This window comes from Pipistrellus hanaki (genome assembly GCF_964339955.1).
Source record: "Pipistrellus hanaki genome assembly, chromosome: 2".
Lineage (NCBI taxonomy): Eukaryota > Metazoa > Chordata > Mammalia > Chiroptera > Vespertilionidae > Pipistrellus > Pipistrellus hanaki.
This window is the reverse complement of record NC_140504.1, coordinates 173884863-173905654: the sequence shown is the minus strand read 5'-3', so window position 1 is coordinate 173905654 and position 20792 is coordinate 173884863. Positions and strand designations below refer to the sequence as shown.

Genomic DNA, 20792 nt, shown 5'->3' with positions numbered 1-20792 from the left:
CACACACACACACACACACACACACACGCAGCAGCTGTTTATATTGGTTTAATCCATGTCAAATGTAGTTTACAAAGGGAAAGGACAAGTACCTTTGTATAGAATATACAGACACAGCATCACACCACGGGGCCCACGGAGGGGTGGGGAGGCGACACGCTTCCCTGGGAACAGCAGCTCGAGTCCCAGGAACGGTTCTTGGCAGGAGGCTGGGCGGCCAGCAGCACCCTCACCCAGCCCTTCTCAGCCCCTGCTGCGGCTCGTCCCCGTTTCTGTGCTGCCTCCTTCCCCAGCTCCTTATGAAGAGCCCCAGGAGCTAAGACTAAGGAGAGGATCATGTCCCTGGGGCGTGCGCCCCATGTCCGGGAGAAGCAATATACACCACTGAACACCGAGCACATGGGAGAGGGAAGGGACACGGAGGGAGGGAGAGGCAGGCACCCCAAGAGTGGATGGGCCGAGCCCCCAGCCAGCCCTGAAGGAGGCACTGCTTCCAGGGGTTCTTAAAAAAAGAAGAAAATCATACAACCAAAGGGGAGGGAGGGGAGAGGGCGGGGAGTTATCCATTTATACACAACATTGTAAACATACACGTCTATATTACATGTGCTTCAGTCTGGTGTTTGCATGTCTGTCTGTCAGTCGGTCAGTCTGGGGGCTGGAACTCAGGAGCCTCGCCCTGCTACCCACCCCACCTACACTCCCTGCCCGACCCTGGGAACAGAACCTGGAACAGGTGTGGTCCCCAATCCCGGTGGGAGCGTGGCAGGGCCTGGCCTCAGCATCCACTCTGGCTCCAGAGGCCTGTGTGTGTGCGTGCGTGTGTGCATGTATGTACATGGGGAACCGGTGTGCAAGTATGTACAAGGGGTAGGGTCACATCACAGAGGCGGCAGGGGGGCTGCTTGAGGCAAGGCCTGCTGGGTGGCTAGCTCACAAGTAGATTCTCCGCAGGTCTCCGGGCGCTGTGATGGTGTTGCACTGAGGGCACAGCTTCTTGGCGCCCTGCGGGGAGAACGGGGAGGGCTCCGGTGATGCACACAGCGCCGCAGGCCTGCTCACGTGAGCCCTGGGCTTGTACAGTGTGTGCTGGCACCTCGGTCCCGCCAGCGAGGCTGGGAAGCCCGGCGGCCTGTGAGCAGGCAGGCACGCTCCTGTGCTGGGGGGATGCCAGGATCAAGCCGCCTGGCCAGCCCCGCAGCAGGAGCCCCAGTAATGAGAACAAGGCTGGGTCCAGCTGTGGCTGCCGAGGCCCTAACGAGATTACACACGGCCTTTGATCAGGACACAGAGCCCACGTCCGGGCCTTTTATTGCTGTCTCCGGGCGACATTTTAATGGCTGCTCCCGAGCGAAGAACAGGGGCAGGAGCAGAGGGAGCTTAGTAATGGGAGGGGGAGGGGCTGAGGCCCGGTCCTGCTTCCCCATACCCAGGCTCCTCCTGACCCAGGATCTCACCAATATGTACGACACAGTGGGCCTTCCCTTCTGGGGGGTGAGGGTAGAGGGAAGGGAGCAAGCAGTGAAGCCACAGGGGGGAGGCGAGAATGTGGTGAGCTTGGGGAGGGGGCGGGGGCCTGGCTTCTGGCTGTGTTCTATGCTCCTGCTCCCCCTCACCCCTCCTCATTCCTCTCAAAGCAGGCTCAAGCATAAGCAAGCACATCTGGGCAGTACCCCACAACAGCCACCCATTCCCCAGTCCCCATGCCACCTCACCAGGGTCCGCAGCCAGCACTCCTCGCAGTGCACATGCCAACACTGGATGGACGTTAGGGGCATCGAGTATGAGTCCTAGGGAGGAGGTGGGCAGAGAAGGGGTCACACTGAGGTTGGCCCACCCTCCAAAGAGGTCAGATCACAGTGCAGAGACCCTCTGCCAACCCACGGGGCACCGAAGCCTGACCAAGGGCACCCGTGGGCTCCCTTCCTCTCACCATGCAGATGAGGCATTTGTAGCGGTCCCCCCGGGATAGCTGCCGTTCGAGCTCCCTGACCCGAGCCTTCAGGGCCTCAAACGTGGTCACAGCTGAATCTTCGGTTATTCTGTAAAGAAGACAGCATTCGTTGGGCAGACTGCAGGCTGGCATTTTTAATCTAAACCTTCAATCCACACCCTGAATTCCAGAACCACACATACAAATACAAGTATCTCGCAGATGCCCTGGCCCATATCCTATTTCAGCAAACTCCACATTCCAGAAATGAACCCCTCACCCTCCTCGTTCCTCCATCTCCATCCTGAATTTCTACACCAGATATCTGGGAACCATTCTCAAATAACTCCTTCCTAAACCACCCTTTTTACCTCCGACATTCACTTGATCTTAGCCAAAAGGCTGAGAAGGGATCCCCCTGACATCCAAACTTGTTCATCTAGTCCCTAGAACTCCGGAATTTCCTCACTTCTTCCTGCTTCTGCCGTCACTCATCCAGGTTCAGTTTCTTCTATGGATTACTCCTCTAACTGAATGGCAGGGCTTCTGTGCCAGCAGTCCCCTCATCCCACTCTGCTCTCCCAGCACCCAGAGTTTTACAAATCTGACCATTTATACCTCCAACAGTTCAACGTCTCCCTCAGGATAAAGCTCTACCAAACTCCTCACCAGCTTACAAAGGCCTCCTTGGTCCATCCCCAGCCGGCCACATCCTTCAGTCCCCTGCCACATCCTTTAAGCTCTACCCACATAAAAACACCAAGTTTCCCACACATGCCACTGTTTTTCATTCCCTTGGCTTCTTGACACTTTTTGCTTCTGGATCGTCCATCCCCACCTCCTAACTCACTGGTACCATCTCATGGTTCAGGCCTAGTTAGTTCCCACCTCTTCCCAGAAGCCCATTGGTGGCTGCCTCTTCTGTGCTCTTCCAGCCCCTGAGAAGAGCAATATAACTAGACTGACCACTATTTCTACTGGACTCCGCCACAGCAATACAACTACAAATGTCTTCATCTCTGCTAGACTCAGTTCCCTGAGGGCAAGCTACTCACTCCACCAACATGGCTATGGACATTAGCTCCACACTAGGCACGTGAGTATGAACAAACATTTGAGTATGAATAAACATTTGCCAAGTAAAGAGTCAGTCCAAACCCCAGGGAGAGTGAGAGATGAGGGCACTGGATGAGTCCCACATAATACAGGTCCTAGGGGTACAGGTCTGGCCTGCTCAAGGACTTGTGTTTCCAAGTCCTCACCTGTTGTCCAAGCACTGCACAAGGTTCCTATAGCCCAGGGGTCTTCAAACTTTTTAAAGTGGGGGCCAGATCACGGTCCCTCAGAGAGCTGGAGGGCCGGACTATATGAACTACTAATTCCTACTGTAACACCTCGGCTGCGCTCACTGCCCAAAAAACCTGGCGGGCAGGATCAGACTCCTCTGCGGGCTGCATGTGGCCCGCGGGCCGTAGTTTGAAGACCCCTGCGTATAGCCTCTGGAAGACTCTGGGCTGCAATACTGAACAGGGAACAGTGGGATTCTCTCAGGGAGTGCTCCGTCCCTCCCCTTCTAAAGTAAGTGAATAGAATGTAGAGGAGCTCACAGAGGGAGAAGAATGCTTCCTGGAGGAATAGAAAAGATGTACTGGAGAAGGGCTTTAGGGAATAATAATAATACAAATAAAAGAGCTAAAATTTATTAAGCACTTACTAAATGCCAGGGTGGTACTGAGGGATTGAAAATGACCTTATTTGCACCTTACAAAAACCCCATGAGGAGATTATAATACTCCCATTTTATACAGGAAGAAATTAAAGCAGAGTTGAAACATTAAGTAGCCTGCCCAAGGTTCAGAATGGGGAAGATGGGATTTAAACTCTGTTAGACTGATTTTGTGGTCAACCAGTAATTGTGATTGACCACTATTCTATACCGACTGGAACCAGGAGATGGGCCTCCAGATCGAGGAACACAGGAACAAAGGCCAACAAGCCTGAGAGCCCAGAAGGCTGGAAGGCTGGCCTGCAGGTAAGCAGAAGGTGATAGTGGGAAAGGAGACTGCATCCAGGAAGACCTCAGATGCCAAACTGGAAGAAAGTGAAGTTTATCTTACAGGCCATGGGGACTTGTTGAAGATGTTGGAAGAGGCTATGACAGGATAGAAACCAAACCTTAAGACGGCACCAAACTTTGGTCTCTGACCTTTCTTAGGGTAGTACGAGCAACATGACTTCCTAATGGCTGTATCCCTCTATCGGGGATATTCTAGAGCCACCGGTCCACGATCCTCTCTGCCCTGCCTCTCTCCAGGAAGTTGACAAAGGCTCTGGCTGACTCTCTGAGAGCATTCACTCAACTCTCCAGCTCTGGAAGCCTTAACCACCCCCTCTCCTTATAAGCACCCGTGCAGCTGGCTCCTCCCTTGGCATTTTGCCCAATGCCAAATGTACCATCCCCATCTGGACTATTCATTCCTGACAACGAGACAGGTATGGGTAGCTATGCTCCCTGCCTTTCTAAGGACAAGACTGGGCATTTACCAGGTCCTATGTGGTTATTTCAGAGAAGGGGAAACTTCAGGCATGGAGCTGGGGGCAGCTTACCCCAGAGTAGAAAACTCTCAAACCCCAAACCAGAGAATGAGCTAGAACTGGAAAGGCAAAGAGGATGGCGCCAGGAGAGAATGAAGCCATTTCCCACTCCATCTCCAAAAGCTCCAAGGCCACATCTAACTCCAGAGTCCAACCGATCCTGGATTTGCTCAGCATATACCACGCCTCTATTCTCTGCTTCTAGCCCCGGTCCAGGTTGGTTGCGAGCTATTCCTGAGTCCCTCCAGGGCAGGGGTCCTCAAACTTTTTAAAGTGGGGGCCAGATCACGGTCCCTCAGAGAGCTGGAGGGCCGGACTATATGAACTACTAATTCCTATTGTAACACCTCGGCTGCGCTCACTGCCCAAAAAACCTGGCGGGCCGGATCAGACTCCTCTGCGGGCAGCATGTGGCCCTCGGGCCGTAGTTTGAAGACCCCTGCTCCAGGGCATAGGGTGGAGAATTTCCTAGATGCAGCCATGACATCTTGCTTCCCTCCTTCCCTGGGTTGCGAAACAGATCTAGGGTGGGAAACCATATTGTATTCAAGGAAAAGTCACAGGGACTAATGGGCCCCAACAGGCAGACCCAAATTCAAGGACTGAGAGCCAGTCCCCAACCTGTTCCACAGCCCTGCCTGTGCTCACACAGGTGGGATAGAATCCCGATTTCCCCAGCTCTGGGTGGGTAGTACCTTCATGGATGGCCACTGGCTCTGGCCCCCACCTCCCCTTCGGGCGCCATCCCTGATTAATGATCTTGTCTTTCTGATTTATGAGCAGCCCCTTCAGACGAGGGTGGGCGCCCCTTATGGCCCCGCCCGCCCCGCTCAGCTGGAGTAGGAGAGAATTATTAAATAAACATCCATACGTCATTCCTCCCCCCTCCCCAAGCTGGTTGCGCCGAACCCATGCGGCCCGCTCCGGCGCTGACACAGAGCAGCTGCGGTGATTCATGGGCAGCCGGGCCCTGCGCCGCGGCCCATACATCATGCCAGCAGCACTTGCGGCCCCGGCCGAGATAAACTGATCAACCACAACGGGCTGGAATGAATTTATGACAACACAAAATGGAGGGAAACAAATGGGAGGTGACCCTGGGCCACCGACCCGGCCCTGCACCGGCCTGCAATCCACTCTCCTGGCAGAAGGCAAGATGGAACACTGGTCCAGGAATGAAGAGGCTGCCTTTTAACCCCAGGCAACCTGGCCTCGGTGGAGGGACAGGATGGGTGCGGGAGCTAACAGTGGCCAAAGGCAGCAGCTCCAGACATCTCAAACTGGACAGTGCCACCTTCTGAGGCTAGAACTGGCCTTGCTTGGGTTTCTGAAAACGCAATACAGTGTCCAGTGATTTAGAGTCCGTGTGGCTCCTGGGCACCCAGGCTCCCTGGGTTAAGTGCTAAGGGAGTCCCCTTTCCCTTGCCAGGGAACCTAGGCCCAAAATTCCAACTAGAAGTGATGAGACCCAACGCTCCTGCCTAAAACCCACTGCAAGCGCCACCCGGGACAAGAAAAATGAAACCAATTTAGCTCCCGATTAAGAAACAGAAACTGGAGATGAATCAAGTGTGCCGGCTGGGCTGGGTGGCCATACATCACATTCCCCGGGTGGAGGCCGCCGTGCAGGCAGGCAGGCGGGCGGGCTGCTCCTCCCTCCAACAAGGCTCCCAGGGCCGTGGCCCAGTGATCAATTCAGAGTCATGCTTGGCACCAGCGGGGCCCACTGTCGACTGTGTGCCAGGGCTGCAGGACTGAGAGAGGACCTGGAACCTTGGTGGCCCCTCTTCCTACGGAACTGCCGTCCCAAGTTTCCCCTTCTGGCCACTCACTTCTCGATGTCACTATTCTTGCAGGTCTTCTGCATGGCCTCCTGCTTGCTGCTCTCCCCGTTGCTGGTAGACGGCATCTCTGTTGGGATAAGAGGCAACTCATACTATGGCCAGACTGGGCAGCATCGGTGAGGGGTTGGGCCTGAGTCCCACCACTACCCAAAGGATGTCTCCGTTCCCCTACTCCCCCTAACCGGGGTTAATACTCACCATCACTGGCCCATTTAGAGAACTCAGGTGTGATGCGCGTGCTGGGAGGGCCGCCACTAGAGGAAAGGACAGAGAAAGAATAAAGTGAGCCCCGAAGGCAGGCAAGGACAACCCTGAGGGTGGGCATCAGGTTGACCCCTGCCTCAGGGCTTCCCACCCCCCTCTAGCCCACCCCAAGCCTGTGCCCACACTTGCTTTAGGACTGCACCCCGGAGTGCCTCTCTCTCCTTGGCTTCACCAGGCTCCTCGCCTGTGCAGGGGATGACGTCAGCCTCCGTGTATCTGGCATGGTGGTCAAGGACAACGGATCCTGGTTTGCAGCAGGCCTGGAGGGTTGAATCCTGGCCAGAACTGAGACACTGACCCCAGGGAGAGGGGCTAAATGCCAGAGGTGTTAGCCACTTTTCTTTCCCTTTGGCCTATCCCACAAGCCCCACCTTGTCCCAGTGCCCAAGGATACTGTGGCTTCCCATACTCCAGAGTGTCATCCCCATCCACATCCAAGTCAGCATCACTGTCCGGATTCTCTTTGCCGCTGCACATGACGAAGCCAGAGCCTGTGGGAAGCAGGATGTGAGGATCAGGGGCCAACAAAACTAAGCCAAGGTGTCTCTTCTGGTGCCTCTACGTGGGGGTCAACTTTTGGGCCAGAGAAGGCCCAGACAGAAACGTGGGCCTGGAATATAGAGAGCCAGATACTTAGGTGCTCTGGCCTCTGATATTTTAGTCCCTTTTGCTTTAGTCCCTTCTCAGCCTCTGCTTGCTGCTCCAAGTGGCTTCATAAACCAGCCCCTTCAAATACTATCTCAGGTCTTCAGGAGATACCCAGGCCTGCTGTCCAGCTCTAGGAAGAGCAGGAAGAGAACAAATTCTGGTCTTACAAGATCACGCCATCCAAGACCTTGGCATTCCTGTGTCCCATGGTCCAGACAGAGAAGTCCATCAGAGGGGAGAGCAGGCTGCGGGACCCCAGTCAACATCCTGATTTTGGCTGCCAGGTCCTTGCCAGCAAAAACACCAGGCAGCTGTTCAAATATTTGGTGTCTGAAGCGACTGACATTAATTATTCATCTCCACCTCACTCAGCCCAGATTCCTGGACAAGTGCAGTTATAAAGGGATTAGGAAGGGACAGATGAGAGGAGAGGCATGCACACCTGCTTCTCAAAGCAGCCCATGAAGGCAACCAGGCTGGGCGGAGGCAGGCAGCTGACCCCATCAAGATGCAACTGGTCCGGCCACAGGCAGACTCTTGGCCAATGGGGCGGGAGCTACGGAAGCCACGTTAGGCCCACTCACTCTTCCTGTGGCCTATCTTCCAGGACTTCTCTTCCTGACAGCCCAGGTCAGAGGCCACAAAGCTGCTCCTCCCTCCCCACCTGCCTTCCCTCAGAAGCGGTCTGATATGTTAGTCCCTTTCACTCTGCATAACTCACTGCTCCAAGTGGTTTCATAAACTAGCCCCTCGTGGTCTCAGACCACTTCTCACTGGCCACAAAGCAGCCCTTCTAGGATAGAAAGATGAAGGCAATGGGATCTGTTAGGAGTGGAATCAGAAAGGAAATCCTTAAAGAGGCGAGGAAGAAGCTGGGAATTCTGCCTGATATCTCAGAAATTTCTTGTTCTTCCTTTCCCTCTCAGGCTCTTACACTCTCACCAGGGTAACAGTCTCCTAACGGGTCCTTGTCTGTTCCTTCATGCTGCTTCTCATATAGTTCTGGCCCTTCTTTTCCTTGCTCCGAAACTGACTAGGGCACAATCCAGCCTGGCTCATCAGCCAGGCCCATTAGGATATTTTTTCCTCACGTCACTTCACAAGCCCTATGCATATGGACAGACTACTTACTGCACCTTAAACGTAATTCTCCATGTCCTGCTCTTAAGACTGCTCATGCTATTCACTCCATCTGGAATTTTCTCCGTCTTTCAAGCCCATTCCAAAAACATTTTCTTTCCAACCCTTCTCCCTTCTGTGTCTGGTCTCTGGCCTGACAAAGGTCCCACCCGTCCCAGAGGTAAACAGCACCAGGGAAACAGAAAGGCTAGGCATGCCGAGGTCCCACCCCCTCTGACAGTCCTCATTTGACCTCCATACTCAAGGCATCAACACACGCAGGCAGGTCAGCAGCAGGGCCATTAAGCTGAGAAAACACCAAGTTACAGCTCTGTCTCCTGTTCACGGCCAGGTGTCCTGACAAGCAATTCCTGCCTTGTAGGTGAGTGGCACCTCTATAAACCCTCTGACAGTTTGGGAGACAAACTCCGCCATCAATCAGAATGTAGCTATCAGGTTCACTTACAGCGTGTACCCCCCAAGCCCTGCCAAACCCCCTCCCCCAAGTACACACAGCTCAGCAGTCGGCCTCACATCCTCAGCTCAGCCTGGCCCTACCCAGCCCTGCCTACTGGGCAAAAAGGAAATCAAAGAACCCATGGAAAAGCTGAGAAATCAGGCACCCAACACTTAAAGCAGCCTGTGGCTTCAAGTCCTTTCCTCTTCAGCCTTACTGCCGCCAGGCCTGGAGCAGGCCTGGTATGTTCCGGCAGAACACAGTCACTGTAGTTTCCCAAACCCTACACGTTTCCTCTTGCCCCCATGCCTTCAGACCCCCCTTTATTTCTGCCTAGACCCTTGGCCCTCCTGCTCCAGTCTGGCTGGCTCAACCATGCCTTCTACTATTAAGTCACAGTGCCTACACACAGTAGTTGCTCTATAAATACTTCCTGAATGAACTCACACCTCAACAACATTCTTTCAACCTTTACTGGACCCATCCTCTGCCTGGCTTCATACTGAGGACCCCTACCTCTGGCCCATTTAGGAACTCGGGCGTGATGTTCCAAGATCTGATCCCTACCCTCAAGGTGCCGAGTATGGATGAGATTTCTCAAGATACTGCTTTTAAATGTGCTCTTTCCTATGCAACTCCAAAATCATATTTATTGTCACTGTCCCTCACCAGCTTGAAAGCCCCAGTATGATAACTCACTACTGTGATTTCAGCGTCATCCAGCAGAGCTGACCAGGCCCACAACAGGTCCCATACCACACTCCGGAGCAAAAATGGCTACTTGCGGCTTCAGTAGGGCCTAGGAGCCTGCGCTAGAAGGAAGGTGTGGCCTGGAGAAACCTCTCAGGGCACAATCTTCCCTACCAGCCCAGGCGACCCTGTGTTCCCCTGACCAGCCAGGCAGGACAGAGAGCGTGGAAAAGGGCTCGGACTCTGGTCTGAGCAGTTTACTCTGACCCTGACACCACCCCCTACTGGAAACAGATGCTGGGAACCTCTCCCTCCCCCGCAGGTGTTCAGAACAGGCGGCCGCCGTGCTGCCCCGCCCGCTCCAACCTCCTTCCCAGCACATTAAACTTTATTTTCTTAATGAAATGTCACTTGCTGACTTCTGGCAGAATCATAATAAAAAGAAACGGCCATAAGCCGTTTTTACGCAGACAGTGCCCCCTCCAGCCTACCGCCCCCTCCCCGCTTGGAGAGGAAGGCTCCAGTCGTTTTATGTCCTCAGCTGCCGGAGCATCCCAAGCCAGTACTCAGATGCAAGATGGCACGGAGCTCCTTTCCAAGCCTCTGGCTCCTGTTCCATGTAGCTTTGGGGGATAATAGGCAAGCTGCCACTCCTGCTGCTGCTCTGCCCAGGGAGGGGCTCGGCCCCCAGGACCTCCAAGATGACCCAGGGTACCCTGTAGTCACTAAGGAGGCCTCTTGATATGGTTTGGCCCACCTTTTAAAAAAATATATTTTTTTACTGATTTCAGAGAGGAAGGGAGAGAGATAGAAACATCAATGATGAGAATCATTGATTGTCTACCTCCTGCATGTTCCCTATTGGGGGTGGGAGGGGGGAGAATTGAGCCACAACCCAGGCATGTGCCCTTGGCTGGAATCGAACCTGGGACCCTTTAGTCTGCAGGCCGACAGTCTATCCAGTGTACCAAACCGGCTAGGGCTGGCCCCACCTTAAAGTGGCACAAAGGGCTGGGCTGCTACCTCCAGGCAAACTAAGCCTGGTGGTCAGTGATGCTCAATACAGTGGGCCCCAGTCCTGGGAGGGCAGGCAAAGCAAAAAATACTTTCCCACCGAGTGAACTCCTAAGATGGTGAAGGAGAGGGTTAAGTGCAGAAATGATAGGCAAGTCTAAATTTTATAAAAATGATCCCCCTCCCATAAACTCATTTCTTCCTGGGTCATTGAGAAGGGGGGAAAAAGAAAAAAAAAAATCAGTGTTAATTTAATCAATTGATCAAATAATCGATTGAGAAACTGGAGACGCCTGTTTACTGGGGGCTGTAATGTCCTGGAACCTGAAACCCACAAAAATGGACCCATTGATTTCCTCACCTACTGCTCCCAGCAAAACCAGAACTTAGGGAGAAAGGGAAGTCTTGGGTCCCTCCAGAGGTCTGTGCTCTCCAAGGGGGAGAGGGGGCAGGGGCAGCAGCTTCCGGAGAGTTTTACACTGGAATTAGTTACAGATGCAGTTACGGTGTCTTGTGTAAACGCCATCGATTGGGGAGCTGACAGTCTGGGGAGCTGCGATGCGGGACAATCAATCGGCCTGCAGTGTCACCTGCCACCTCGCTGAACAGTTGACAATGCAATTATCCAGTGTGGAGGCAGGGAGTTGGCGTGTGTCAAACGCACTTAGCCACTTTCCGGGCCTCCTCGATAACGCGTTTCACTGCCTCACGTCAGGGGAGACGCAGAGAGACAGACGCCGTTTAAAACCATTGATACATGCTCCTTCAGCCTGCACTCCCTCTGTCCCAGCTTAACAATTGTGTTCCAAACGGCGATTAAATCCCGTTAGTCGTCACAGGGGACAGAGGTGCCCTGCTCCTTGCCACCTCTCCAACCCCTCCCCCCAGGCAGCAGTGATAATTAAAGGACTGAGAAGGCAGCAGCCTAACCCTCTCCATTCCAAGACTGCCTTCAGCAGCTGGAGTCCAACACCTGTTACTACCTGGACCGGGCCGAGGGGCTGTGCTGGGGGACACCTTTAGCACCTGGGCCTCCCATCTTTTAGAAACCAACGCGCCAAGGGGACTGCAGTTAGGGCAAGGCCTATTTTCTGTGCCCTTGGACTCACAATACCTCTCACCCCCCGCTTTGAATTATAACCTGGCTCTGGTTTTATCAAGCCATATGCACTTAAAAAAAAAAATCTGAACCTAAGCTGCCCTGCCTATCTGCTCCACGATACCTCACCCAGGATACTTGGAACCAGCCTCAAGTTAAAGATAGGAACTCAAGGAAGATGCAGTTCCTCAGCCAGGATCTGGACAGGGCAGAGGCCCTCCCACCTGTTTGATCCAAAGGAGCTCAATGCTAGATTCTAGCAATGCATTTCCCTCCAGGGTTCAGACACAGTGCAGCACCTTCATTCCTATGCAGCCTGCTGGGAAATTCCTCTATCTTAATGCTCATGTGCCCCCCACATCATTGTCACCTTATCTGAGACCAACCATTCCCATGTCCTCTCTAACCTGTCCATTTCTTTCTCCCCTCCCTCCTTCCCTCCTTCTCTTTCCCCATTTCTGATTATGATGAGCTCCAGGCTCCTCAAAACTGTGGAACTTTCACTGGCAACCAATACAAGGAAAGGATCAAATCTTACCACCTTAAAATCTCTTCTCCAGAACCAGGAGCTAGAGACAGGAAATGAGGGAAGGTGTGGCTCACTCACGATGTATCTCATGGACTGCAGGGAGGAGCAGGCCTGCTCCAAGGGCTGTTAGGATTAGGTTTTCCCTGTGGCCTGCTGCTCTAGCCAAGAGGCCCCTTGCTCTGCCCAGGGCTGGCATGGTGCCCAGCAGAGCATCTTTTCCTCCTCACCGCTGAGCTCTTTTCGGGGAACGCTGGGAAGCACAGGCCCTGTGTGAGCCTGCCTGCAATTATAACTGGGTGGGAAGGAGCTGCAGTAGCAGGTCAGCAAACTTAAGGGTCTTAGACGACAATCAGCAGCCCGGGGCTCCTCCAAGCACTGGGAAGGCCAGAGTGTTTCCTAGACACTGAAAATTTCTTCCAACTTGCTCTCTTGACATCTTTACCCATTTCCTTAGTCTCTTCAAGGTCTACTCTATTTCCAGCTGGTCCCATCTCGGTGCTCACCTGCTCCTTCTGGTTCTTCATTCTGTCCTAAAATACCAACTCCCAGCACTCCCGGGTCTGAGCTATCTGGGCCGCACCCTCAGTAACCACAGGCCCATCTCCAAGACCTGCTCCCCTCAGCAGGTGTGTCCGCCAAAGCTCCTGCCTGCCCACTGGCTCCATCGCTGATTGCTCCATCAGACCAGCTCCCAGTGGGCCTGATGGGAAGCTTTACTAAGGATGACGAAGGGGCCCTGGTCTGGGAGGAGGGGTAGGGGACAATCAGATACAGGAACTTATCTGCAATTCTTCAATTCTTTCATATCTAACAAGGACAGCAATCTCTGTTCTGTCAGCACACACAGCACAGCTTAAATGGGCCTCCCTGCTTGCCTGCTCATCCTGCTTCTGTTCCCTTCTCTCTGAAGTCGGCCGGGCAGCTTCTTCAGCCGGCGTTATCACTCCCTCTAACCGGTCTTGGCAGGCAATCTAATTCCTCCTGAAAAGGTCACCGCCATTTTAACTGCCTTTCAATCACATTAAGCACGCGCTGCCCGGCTTGCGGCCCGGCCCGCCCGGCGGGCGATCAATGCGATGTACTGACACCAGCCCGCCTGGCGGGGCCACACCCAGCCCCCCAAGAGTTGGGGCCTAGTGGTCCTGGCCAGGGAGGGCAGACTGACAGATGGCCAGCTTCTGCAGACAGGTTTTCGGGGCAGAGGCAGTGAGGATGAGCCAGGGCTGCCTTTGATAGTCCCCCAACCCCCCTGCCCCACCGAGGAGCCTCCGCCGCCTCCGCTCCACTGCGCCCAGCGCTGCCTTGTAGCCCCCGCTGATCTCACTGTAAAACAGCCTTTCAAGTCTGCCTGTCTTTTGACTGCACTAAGCTGTTTAAGAGGCGGCAGCAGCTTCTATCAGGAAAGCTGGAGCAATTCTCTGCAGATAAAGGCACCTCTGGCCCCTGTTCCCTCTTCAAGTCTCACTCTCATTCTCCCTCTCCAAATCGCTCAAAGAAAAGCCCTCTTTGAACTCCCTTCAGGAATTCTTGAAAGGAACAACCTCACAGTGTAAACACTCAGGGAAAACTGACACCCGCCCAGGGCCTAGGAGTCCCTCATACCTGCTGTCAGTGCCTCCCAGTGTAGGGGAAATACCATGTCAAATCATCAGGCCCTCTGCAGCTTTACCCCCAAGCCCTGGCTGGTGCCCAGAAGCCATCAGGTCGTTCTGTGCCCAGAAGCCTTGACTAAGAAGTTGCCGCAGCAATGGAGGACGTGACTATTTGCAGCGGCCAACACAGGGAACCCCGAGCAGCATCGGGGAATAGCCCTGCGCGGGCTGCCGCCGTGTGCAATTCCCGGGACGCCGGGCTTTGCCGCTTTCTCTAGGACAGGACCAGAGTGAACGACAAACAAACATTGCTCAGCTCATCAGTTTGGTCTGACGAACCTTCCTGATTTATACTTTGGCTTGTCCCCAAACACTTGGATAATGTGAGCCCAGAGGCATAATAACCCACCTGGGCTTGGAGCCCCTTCGTGTAGCCGGCCTGCACTGGACAGCACCGGGAAGACCAGGCCTCAGCACCGGCCCCAACAGCAGGGCCCCAGAGACAGAGCCCCTCTTCCCAGCTGCTATGAGATCCCCCTGAGACCAGACACAGCATTCTCAGGGTGATGCCCAGAGAACTGCAGGCAGATGGGAAGCAGACCGCTCGCTTAATGACCACAAGCTGCAGTGCCAGCTGTGCTTGAGCAGAGAGAGAGAGAGAGGAGCTGGAGGCCAGGAGGCAGATAGCTCCCTCTTCCCCCGCCCAAGGCAGGAGGCTGACAAAAGGACCCTGACCCTGGGCACCAGTGTGCTCTCTGATCTGGTGCGAGTGGGGGACTCCCACGGGGCTACACCACATCCCTCCGAGGAGCTGGGAAGGCACTGAAGCCGGGCAGGGCCCTGCAGACCTCTCTGCAGCAACTGGGGAGAACCCAAGGGAAGCAGGGAGCAGCTGGGCCTCGGCCCCTCTTGCTTCAGGGCAGAGGGGTCCATGCAGAAGGGATGGGAACAGAGCTAAAATTAGATTCACCACTGAAGCTCATAGGAGGTCAAATTTTGCCATAACTCACTCTCTCCTCTGTAACTGATTTCTCTGACATGGGGCTGAAGAGGAGGAGGAGGAGGAGAAAGAGGAGGAGAAGGAGGAGGAGGAAAATCCAATGTGTTTGCCTGGAAGCCCTCAGGGCCCCCAGTGCTGGAGGTGTACATCAGGTTGCTGGATTCTCATTTATCAGCCTTAAGAGGGATAGAGTGATAAATGCATAACCGTCCCTTTAATATTTTATGCAGGTGCTAACGTGGCTTGGCTGTCACCTTCAATGTATCACCCGAGGCTGAGAGCCCCCCTTGTCACTCCTAGCTCGCAGCCTCACAATTCCATTTCCCCACCCAAATACTTCCATTTTAATATGCACATCACAGGCAGCAGCACAGTCACAAAGGAGCCCTGCCAGCTGCAGTTCCCCTGTGGCGGAGCGGATGACCGGCCACCAGCCCTGGCCTCTTGGCTCCCAACAGATGGATACCCAGCACAGGCCTGGCCACCAGTGCCACCGCCTGTGTGCCGCCTGCTTGTACCTCGGAAACCACCTTCCAGGAGAGTGGTGGCCCGTATCCGTTTCTGCCCGCACCACTCATACTCCTCAAAGCGGTTGCTGTTCTCATGCTCGATGTCCACAGCGTCCTCCTCAGCCATGCAGGAGCCTTCCCTCTGTGAAGAGCAGAGCAGGATCATGTGGGTCCCAGGCCATCCCTGTCTCCCCCCAGGGCCTGCAAGGAAGGCATAACCCTGGCCCCAGCTGTGGTACGCCAACCCCAGCTCTAGGGCTCCTGTGAAGTAAACCAACCTACAGGTCACAGACCTGGGCCTCTTCCCAATCATTTGCCACTGGTGCCCCAGGGGAGGAGTGGGAAAGTGAAAGCAAAGGAAAAGAGCAAAACAGAGAGAAGCAGCTGCTGAGACCACATGAAGACCCCAACAGCCCATAGATCTGGAGGCAGTCAGCGGCTAGTCTCAGGGGGACGAGGGAAGGGGGGGTGGTGGTGATGGCCCCTCTACCTTAGAAAGGCAATGCTCCACATGCCTACTCATCTCCTGCTCCGATCCTGCCAGGGGGCGGCTGCACAGGGGACATACCTGCCCTTCATCTTGCTTCCTCCGTTTCATTTTCCCAATCCGAGCTGCATGGAGAAACCGAAAACAAAGCACAGAACAGGCAGACGGTCACTGTAGCTCCCCGGGTCCCAGTGCAGCTGGTATCTCCTGACCTCCTGACCGCCCGTGTTCAGTGCCTGATCTGCCCTCATTATGCAGCACCTTCTCCTTTGGGGACTGGCACTTGCCAAGAGCACCTGGGGAGGAGACTGGAGCGAGGGAAGAGAAATGCTACTCATCACAGCTGACTCCAGCTCAACCCACCCAGACCTCGGAACCGGCAGAATTCAAGAAGTCCAATGAGCAAAGACACTCCACGTTGCTCGGTATCTCCCCTACAGTCCAAAGACCACGGGCTCTCTGGTGTCAAGCTATACAACTCTAGAGAACTCTTGGTTAGAACCCTGATGTGGCCTGCTGGTCACTCATCAGATAAAATCCACGTTGTTCCTGGGCCACGAGCCCTAAGTGTCTTACTTAGAATCATCCCAGGAAGGATTTCTCTCATGGCCACTGGTCCCATTTTACAGAAGAGGAGACCGAGGCCCAGTCATAAAGATACAGAGAGTGTGAGTCAGAAAGGCCACAGTACCTTGAGAGGGTAGGTCTTACTGTGCCTACCCCAACCTGTTCCATCATTTCTAATCAGTGCAGAGGGGCTGGCAGGCCCCCGAGGCAGAGGGCTGCCTGCCATGCTGTCCCGCAGGGGGCTCAATTCCAAAGTGCACACCGCAAGCCCACAGCACTGCTAATTAATGCTGAGAGATGCAATCATTTCTAATTAGCTCACTAATCCCTCTCTGCAGCCCTCCTGTCACTGAAGCAGGAAGGGGTCAAAACAAGGGACTCTTCCTTCCAGCCCCGCCCTGGATGCAACAGCAGGAGCAGAGGGAGCCGCTCAGGGATCAGACGGATTGGGATTAGGGGGAGGGGAGTTAGCCAAGGAAGGAAAAGTTCCCCTCTGCAGGGCCAGGAAGAACTTTCTCAGGGACACTGACTGGGGGGAAGCTCATGAATGCAGTTTAGGGAGGGGGGCACAGTTGAGAATTAATACATAATTAGAACTTCAATTGTGTTAGGCGCAGAGCCAAATACCTTACACGAGGTAGCTCATTTAATTCAGTACCCTGTAGGTCGGATGCATTATCCATTTTAACAGATCAAGAAACTCAAGGCTCGGAGATCAAGGTACTTTTTAAGTATCAAAACAGGGGCAAAGGCAGGAGAGGAAACTATAAGCCTAAAGTGCTTTCCTGTCTTAAGAGTCCCCTTGACTGATCGGCATCAACAAAGATCGATCCCGTGAGTGTGCCAGGACAGTGAGAATATGCACTTGGGGTCCAGCTCCCGCTTGTTGGAGGTCTGAGGCAGGGAGCCATTCCAACTCCAAAACAGAGGAGTCCTAGAAAGACCTAACTCAACAGGGAAGTTACTATCCCAGCAGGACTGAGCATGGAGTTTGAGAAACCTTGGTCTATGGCCTGGCCCTTCTCTCCAATTTCCTGTGCTTTTGCTACAGATGTGATTATGTGGTGCCTTACTTGGTTTTGTGGATACAGATCTAAATTCCTTTGCCTTGACTGCCCTAACCCTTGAAATCTCAGGCTCACGCCACCTTGACACTCTAGAGCAGCAATTTTCAACCAGTGTGCCACTGAATTTTTAAAACATGCAACACCTGACTATTTACTCTTTTCTCTTAGATTGTTAAATAAAAATATGACTAAAGAAGGCCAGGGTGGGGGTGGGAGGACGGGAGATGGGTAGGAGGTAATCAACCAAAGACCTTGAATGCATATATGCATAACTCATGGACACAGACAATAAGGTGGTGAGGTGAAGGCCTGGGGGGGGGTGGGGGGGGGACATATGCAATACTTTCAACAATAAAGAATTATTTTTAAAAATATGACTACAGCCGAAACCGGTTTGGCTCAGTGGTAAAGCGTCGGTCTGCGGACTGAAGGATCCCAGGTTCGATTCCGGTCAAGGGCATATATATTGTTTGCGGGCACATCCCTGGTAGGGGGTGTGCAGGAGGCATCTGGTTGATGATTCTCTCTCATCGACATTTCTATCTTTCTATCTCTCTCCCTTCCTCTCTGTAAAAAATCAATAAAATATATTTAAAAAAATATGACTACAGGCAACACAACAATAGCCTTCCGGTGTGAATGAACCAAAATTATATCAATTTTTTTGTCATCTTGACAAAAAATATATTTTTTTTGTTTGCCACAGAATTTTAGTAATTAGTTTAAATGTGCCATGGGATGAGAAGGTTGAAAAATCTCTGCTCTAGAGACAGAGCTGGGCTGGAGAAGGGATATCAGAAAGGCATGGAGTAAAGGACCCTGAGAGTGCTAGAAGTCTGTATGAAGCAGTATGAGAATAAAAAGGTCCTTTACCTATCATGCCTAATAGGAGGGCCCGAAGGAGGGCCTATAAGGGGACTATAATCAATACTGTGATGACTGAATAAAGAAATGATTCTCACAAAATCTCCAAAGAGGGCACGGTAGTGGATACTCCTTACCCAGGCCACCCAGAACAGATGACCCCTTGTAGTTCCGGGAAAGCACCCTGACGGATTAACCATCACCTGGAAATTCTCTGATAAACAAGGTAGGTTTGGGTATCTTCTCACCAAAAATAACCAAACTTTCCTGGGTAGGGAAAGTTTCACTCCCTACCCAGAGGCAGCCTCTGAGTAGGTCAAGTCCGATTTGCCATGGAGATAGCATGGCATGGTTGGAGAAGCCCAGGCTTTGGAGGTAAACAAACGTCAGTTTAAATCATGGCTCAGTTCCATCTCAGCTGCGTGATTTTAAACAAATCAGTGTCACCTCTGCAAGCCTCAGTTTCCTTATCTACAAAACGTGTGTTAGCCAAAACCGGTTTGGCTCAGTGGATAGAGCGGCGGCCTGTGGACTGAAAGGTCCCAGGTTCGATTCCGGTCAAGGGCATGTACCTTGGTTGCAGGCATATCCCCAGTGGGGGGTGTGCAGGAGGCAGCTGGTCAATGTTTCTCTCATCGATGTTTCTAGTTCTCTATACTTCTCCCTTCCTCTCTGTAAAATATATTAACCCCCCCCCCCCAAAAAAAAAACCACCCAAAAAACCCCCACAAACGTGTGTTAACACCGTCCTCTTATTAGTGTTATGATGATGCTCAACATGGTGCCAGCCCATAATGAACGCTTTCCCTTTCCCAGAATGAGGCTCAGCCTGGCAGCAGAAACTAAGTGGCAGGAGTTGGGAATCATTTACCAGCTGGCCCAGAGACCCTAAGCCCCTTACAGCCAACCCCCAGACATACCACACCCTAGACCAGTACAAAAAGCCAGGCTCATTCAATCCTGCTCAGCAAATAGGAATACTCCAGAGGTTTGAATGGGGAGTGGGGGGGGAGGAAAAGAAGGGGGCCTGCCAGGCAGTGCATACACGGTGCGCTTTCAGACAGAGCAGTTGAGCCCACGCTGATCACCTTTGTGAAATGTGGGCCGACTGATAACTCAAAGAGCCCCGGGATGAGTTAGTTCCTGTTGCCGTGGGAACTCCAGATCTCACTGCATTGTCAAGTCTCAGCAGAGAGGCCGCATTCACACTACTGGGCACTGATTAAAAACTGGAAGAAAAACATTCTCAGCGCCCCGCGGGCTTGTACAGTGAGGTCCCAGTAGTTTGCAAATTCAAAGCCGGGCCCCCGAGTGGGATTGTGTAGCTTGTTCCTCATTCTCTAGCACTCATTGCCCCCCAGGGCTCTTCAAGGCCTTTAGAGAGGCATGGGCAAAAGTTGGGAACCATAATCTCCGTTAGACAGACGGGGAAACTGAGGGCGGCCGCCTTGGTTAGCGCACACTCACGCACCGCGACTGCGAGGAAGCCAACGGGCCCCAATGTCGGAGAGAGCCAGGCAAAGCCAGGAGCTGCAGGCAGCGAGGGAGGGAGGAGGCCGGGGGTGGGGCGGAGGGAGGGGCCGGCCGAGACTCACCATTCAGTCGGGTCTGCCGGTTGGCTCGCACTCGCAGGAAGGTCTGGGGGGGAAGAGCCCGGGCAGATGCAAAAAAAAAAAAAAGAAGAGCGTAAGCTGCGGCCTGCAGTCCCGGCCTCCCCCTCTGCCTCACACCGACCCCGGCCCAGGCCAGTCCCGCCCCAAACAGCCCGTAAACAAACCTACTTCCTCCCTCCCGCCGGCCCCCCTGCTCCGCCGGCCGCTCCGGGCCCTCGGCATAGCCGCCGGGGGCTGCTCTCACGGGACCCCGGGGCCGCCGCGCGGTGCCGGCCCAGCCCCGGCTTCCGGCGCTCCGGGCCCCGCGGCCGCCCGGCCGGCGAGGGCGGCGATGCGAGCGGATTCCCCCCGGCTGCCCGGCGGCGGCGGCACTTCAGCTCCCAGCGGCGGCGGTGGCCATGTTGGCCCTGGTCATGTGATCGCCGCCGTCGCGCGCCGGGGGTGAAAGTTCAAGGTGGGGCTGCGGCCGGACCGGGACCAGGAAGCAGCTGCTGCACTCCGGTAGCGACCGGCTGGGCCTGCACGAGGGTTCCTCCCACCTCCGGCCGGACCTACCGGGGGCCCCAGAGCAGCGGTCCCGCCCCAGCCCCTCCCAGCGCGCGGTCCCGTCCGCCGAGGCTGCCCCGGGGCGGCCAGGTGTGCGTTGCTGATCCTGCCGCCGCCCCCCCCCGGCCCCGCCCCCGCCCCGCCCCTCCCGTTCTGCAGCCCCGTTATTAGAGGAGACCCTGCGCTTGGGCTGCCCGCCGGGCACCACTTCCATGTAGCGTACGTGGGACACCCCCGCACAGGCGCCTTCTTCCCGGTGCCCCTCGTTAGGGGCACACGGTTCACCCAGGTGTGCTCACCCCCGGGACCTGGAGTGGTGTTTGGTCCTCTGAACACTCAGCCGGCTAGGTCTCAG

General features: G+C 54.3%; 1 protein-coding gene across 5 annotated transcripts in view; it reads right to left on the bottom strand.

Moving 5' to 3' along the window:
- Nucleotides 1–32: 32 nt before the first annotated feature.
- RNF220 (ring finger protein 220) overlaps nucleotides 33–20792 on the bottom strand; it is a gene marked incomplete at its 5' end in the record, with an annotated part of 218927 nt that continues 198167 nt past the window's right edge. The window contains 11 exons of one of the 5 annotated variants that reach the window (XM_084874580.1): nucleotides 33–1005; nucleotides 1716–1790; nucleotides 1934–2042; nucleotides 6361–6439; nucleotides 6571–6626; nucleotides 6766–6852; nucleotides 7031–7127; nucleotides 15303–15435; nucleotides 15784–15905; nucleotides 19874–19916; nucleotides 20060–20379. In XM_084874580.1, the coding sequence (XP_084730706.1) occupies nucleotides 934–1005; nucleotides 1716–1790; nucleotides 1934–2042; nucleotides 6361–6439; nucleotides 6571–6626; nucleotides 6766–6852; nucleotides 7031–7127; nucleotides 15303–15435; nucleotides 15784–15905; nucleotides 19874–19916; nucleotides 20060–20113 (927 nt within the window). In that variant the 3' untranslated portion in view covers nucleotides 33–933. Of the gene's footprint in view, nucleotides 1006–1715; nucleotides 1791–1933; nucleotides 2043–6360; nucleotides 6440–6570; nucleotides 6627–6759; nucleotides 6853–7030; nucleotides 7128–15302; nucleotides 15436–15783; nucleotides 15906–19873; nucleotides 19917–20055; nucleotides 20380–20792 lie in introns of those variants that run through there. The other 4 variants (XM_084874581.1, XM_084874582.1, XM_084874578.1 and 1 more) reach the window with 4 other exon arrangements.